Source organism: Urtica dioica, chromosome 4 (assembly GCF_054948205.1).
Source record: "Urtica dioica subsp. dioica isolate 48M chromosome 4, U.dioica_male_clone48M_v1_H2, whole genome shotgun sequence".
Lineage (NCBI taxonomy): Eukaryota > Viridiplantae > Streptophyta > Magnoliopsida > Rosales > Urticaceae > Urtica > Urtica dioica.
Window position 1 is genome coordinate 20,283,760 of NC_142759.1, and position 3,586 is coordinate 20,287,345.

The 3,586-nt window shown below is 33.0% G+C and overlaps 1 protein-coding gene across 1 annotated transcript; it reads left to right on the forward strand.

Moving 5' to 3' along the window:
- Positions 1 to 670: 670 nt before the first annotated feature.
- Positions 671 to 2,567, forward strand: LOC149401104 (serine/arginine repetitive matrix protein). Its single transcript, XM_089612887.1, has 2 exons — positions 671 to 1,373; positions 2,018 to 2,567. The coding sequence occupies exons 1-2, from the start codon at positions 906 to 908 to the stop codon at positions 2,447 to 2,449; spliced, it is 900 nt and encodes a 299-aa protein (XP_089469013.1). The 5' UTR covers positions 671 to 905; the 3' UTR covers positions 2,450 to 2,567.
- Positions 2,568 to 3,586: the final 1,019 nt, after the last annotated feature.

Genomic DNA, 3,586 nt, shown 5'->3' on the forward strand with positions numbered 1-3,586 from the left:
ATGTTGAGATTGTCTTGATCGCGTTGGCGGAAGATTTTTTTTTTGCTTTATGATATGGGTTAAGGTTCAACAGAGGATTGGCATTTGGGATGCCATTGGTGGAGCTCCGAGGAGGAGCAGAGAAATTGGATGCCATTTGGAGGGATGAAGTGGATTGTGAAAGAGCATGAGATTTGTGTGCGTGGTTTCACATAAAAAAGTGGGGGTGGAAACGACTGAGAGAAAAAAATGAGATAAAGAAAGAAAAATAAATAAATAAAGAAATGGCAAATTATATTTGTACATTGGACTCATTAGTCTTTTTGTCCAAATTATCATTTTGGTAAGAAATGAGAAAAAAATTATGAAATGGTAGTAATTGAATCAATTTTTCTATTCGATATTACCGAGAGCAGAAAATCAATTTGACCAAAAACAACATGTTTGTTTTTACTTTCTTTCTTTCAGTTGGTTTATGTGAACAAAATCACTTCCTAAAATTAAAAATACCGTTCAAAGTCTGTTATATACGATATGCAAGCCAAAATTTAATCAACTTTCAATAAATTTATACATTTAAAATAAATATATATATTTGTTACGTAAACAAAAAGTGGATTCCACATGGAGTGCTTGCTGGCATGACTCTGTCATCCGCATAATCAGCAGTTATAAATTCTAGCTCTCCCCTCAAATTCAATAATAATAATATTTTTATTTATTTATTTTTCGGTGGTTGTTATATTTCATTCCGGGCTGAAAATCAAACCATTAATTTTCATGTAAAATACGCACATGGTTTTTCCAATTTTTCTCTCTCTGTCAAGCCAGTTTGGTACAGCTTCTGTAATGTCCCTCCGTTTATAATTTGCTATATATCTTCTTCTTCTTCTTCGTAACGATTATAATAATAATAAATATTTGTAATGGAGGCGATTGATGATCTGTTAGAGGAGTGTTGGTTCTTCGGAAACTTGTTGATGATCACTCCAAAACCAGCCAATAACAACAAGGGTTTCATGACTCGTTGCTTTTCCGATCCTTGTCCTTCGTCTTCGTCTTCTTCTTCTTCTTCGACAAAAATCGATAACAATATTATTGTTAATATTAATAATAAGATTATTGAGAACGAGAAAAAGAACGAGTCGCCTCGGCGGAGTAGTTTGGTCAGAGCGCCGTCTCTGCCGGAGAATCTTGGGGTTATGGTGGAACAAGCAATATTAGAAGAAGAAAGGAAAAGAGAAGAAGAGGATGACTTGTTGGACAAGGAAACGAAGAGCAATAAAATGCTGACGAGGACTCAGACTCTGCCTAGTTCGATGAGGGACGTTGATATTGCTGGGATGGATATTCATGATCATCGACAAGTCTTGCCTCCTAGGCAAAATCATAAGGTCTCTCTCTCTCTCTCTCTCTCTCTCTCTCTCTCTCTCTCTCTCTCTCTCCCTGAGCAATCAAATTATTGTTTTTTTTTTATATTAAAGAAAATAAATTATAAAGAAGTTTTGAAATTAATGGAAATAGAGTCCACTTTCATTAAGCGAATTATTAGATGATAAAAAAAAAAAAAAACAAGGACTCTTGAAAACTGTTTAAAATTCAGAAATGAGAAATTCAAATACCGGGAAAATGTCTGATCTCATTTGATTAATCTCTAAAAGAAAAAGTGGAGCATTTTGATTTTTTTTATTTATTTTCATGAAATCCAATACATAAACAACTTTAAACATATTTACAAATTGAAATATATAATTTTATAATTTTAATGATCATGTTTAAATTTAAACACTGAATTATATAGCATGTGTTCGTTTTTTTAGGTTTTTATTGATTCTTATTAACCTGTGTAATTCAAGAAGAATGAGTCAACAACTAATGATACAAACAAATATGATGGGATGAGTTCAAAAGAAAACCTAATAATCAATATGTCACCTTATTTATATATGTCGATAATTTTTTTTTAATTTTTTTTCTTTTGGTGCTGATTTGCTTATCATTATTAGTATTGTTACTGAAACGAATAAATGAATTACAGGGCAATTTAAGGTATAGGCCACCAAGAAACGCACATTCGAAGGGTGGTATTGCAACAAAAACAAGCACAGATGGGTCAAAAGAAATGAGACGAAGATATCTGAATAGCAAGACTTTGAGAAAAAGCGCGAGTGAGCTTGAAATCGAAGAAGTGCAAGGATTCAAGGACTTGGGCTTTTCGTTCGACAAAGAGCACTTGTTAAGCCCAAAAGTGTATAACATTCTTCCTGGGCTCAACCAAAAGAAAGAATACGGCGATTTAGAGATGGGTCAAAATAAGCTTAGAAGGCCTTATCTCTCCGAGGCTTGGACGATCCAAAGCTGTGTATCTCCATCTCCCAATTGGGCCTTGAGTAGATCTTCCGAAGATATGAAGGCCCAAATCAAGTTTTGGGCTCGATCTGTGGCCACCAATGTTCGCATGGAATGCTAAGCCCATAAAAAAAAATTGTGAATAATTTTTTTTGCCCTTTGTATCATGTATAATGCTATGTTACAAATATACAAAAGCGGTAACATTAAATAATATACGTTCGAAGAAATTGCATCTTCTACGAATTTTGAACTTTAATCTCATAAATATCCTCTAAACTAATTTCGTAATTTAATTTAAGGAGAAATGTTGTTAGTTTCACATTTTTTTTTTCATTTAAAACATTACTTGAGCCTTATTTTCGTCGTCGTCGTCAGAGTATACTATTGAGATTTGTCTAACAATGGACAAGGTTTTCTAGAATTTAACCGAGTTCGTCAGTACTGTATAGTTCATGAAACCATCAAGCTTAAGTTGCTCGGATTTAATCAAAATCGATAGTTTTAGAATTTTGAGAAATTTTAATATATTTGAAATAAATATTGTTGAGAGCTAAGTAGTTGTGCGCATAATAGAACAAGGCAAAGTGCGATTTGGTGCTTTTATCTAATAGGTCTCGACCTGGCTTGGAGTTTCATTGGCGAAGTGAGGACCCTACCCAATCTAGAGTATGGAGAGCAAGAGAAGACTAGCTCGAGAATCAGGGAGATCTCCGACGAAAAGCGACCTAAACAAAATAATTATTTTCCCATGAATAACAAGTTTACATACAATTGAAACTTGAAAGGATTTTTTCGTTTCTCACAACACTTACTCCATTTTTATTTCTCCTTTTAATTCTATTGTCTTTATTCGTGGAGTCTCGTAAAGATTATTATGATGATAATATGAAATGAGAGTCAAATAATTAAAATATAAAATTATGCATGCCAAGTCGTATTATTGTATAAAGGCATATCTTTCAAATTGACAATTTTGTGTAGGGAGAAGAAAAAATTAGCTTCTATTCCATTATCTTTCTATGATGATACTAGGGTAAACATGAATTATCGTTAACTGCGGTTAACTTTCATCGTGGATAAATGGTTAAAGTTAACTTTAACCTTTACAAATCTCTCTGTAATTAACCATTATTTAGCTGCATACGCTTCTAACAACTTGCGTATGAATTTGACGAAGAAGAAAAAAGAAAGTTAGCGATTTGGACTAAGAACCATATGCCTCAATAAATGTGATGATCCTTTACATTAAAAATAA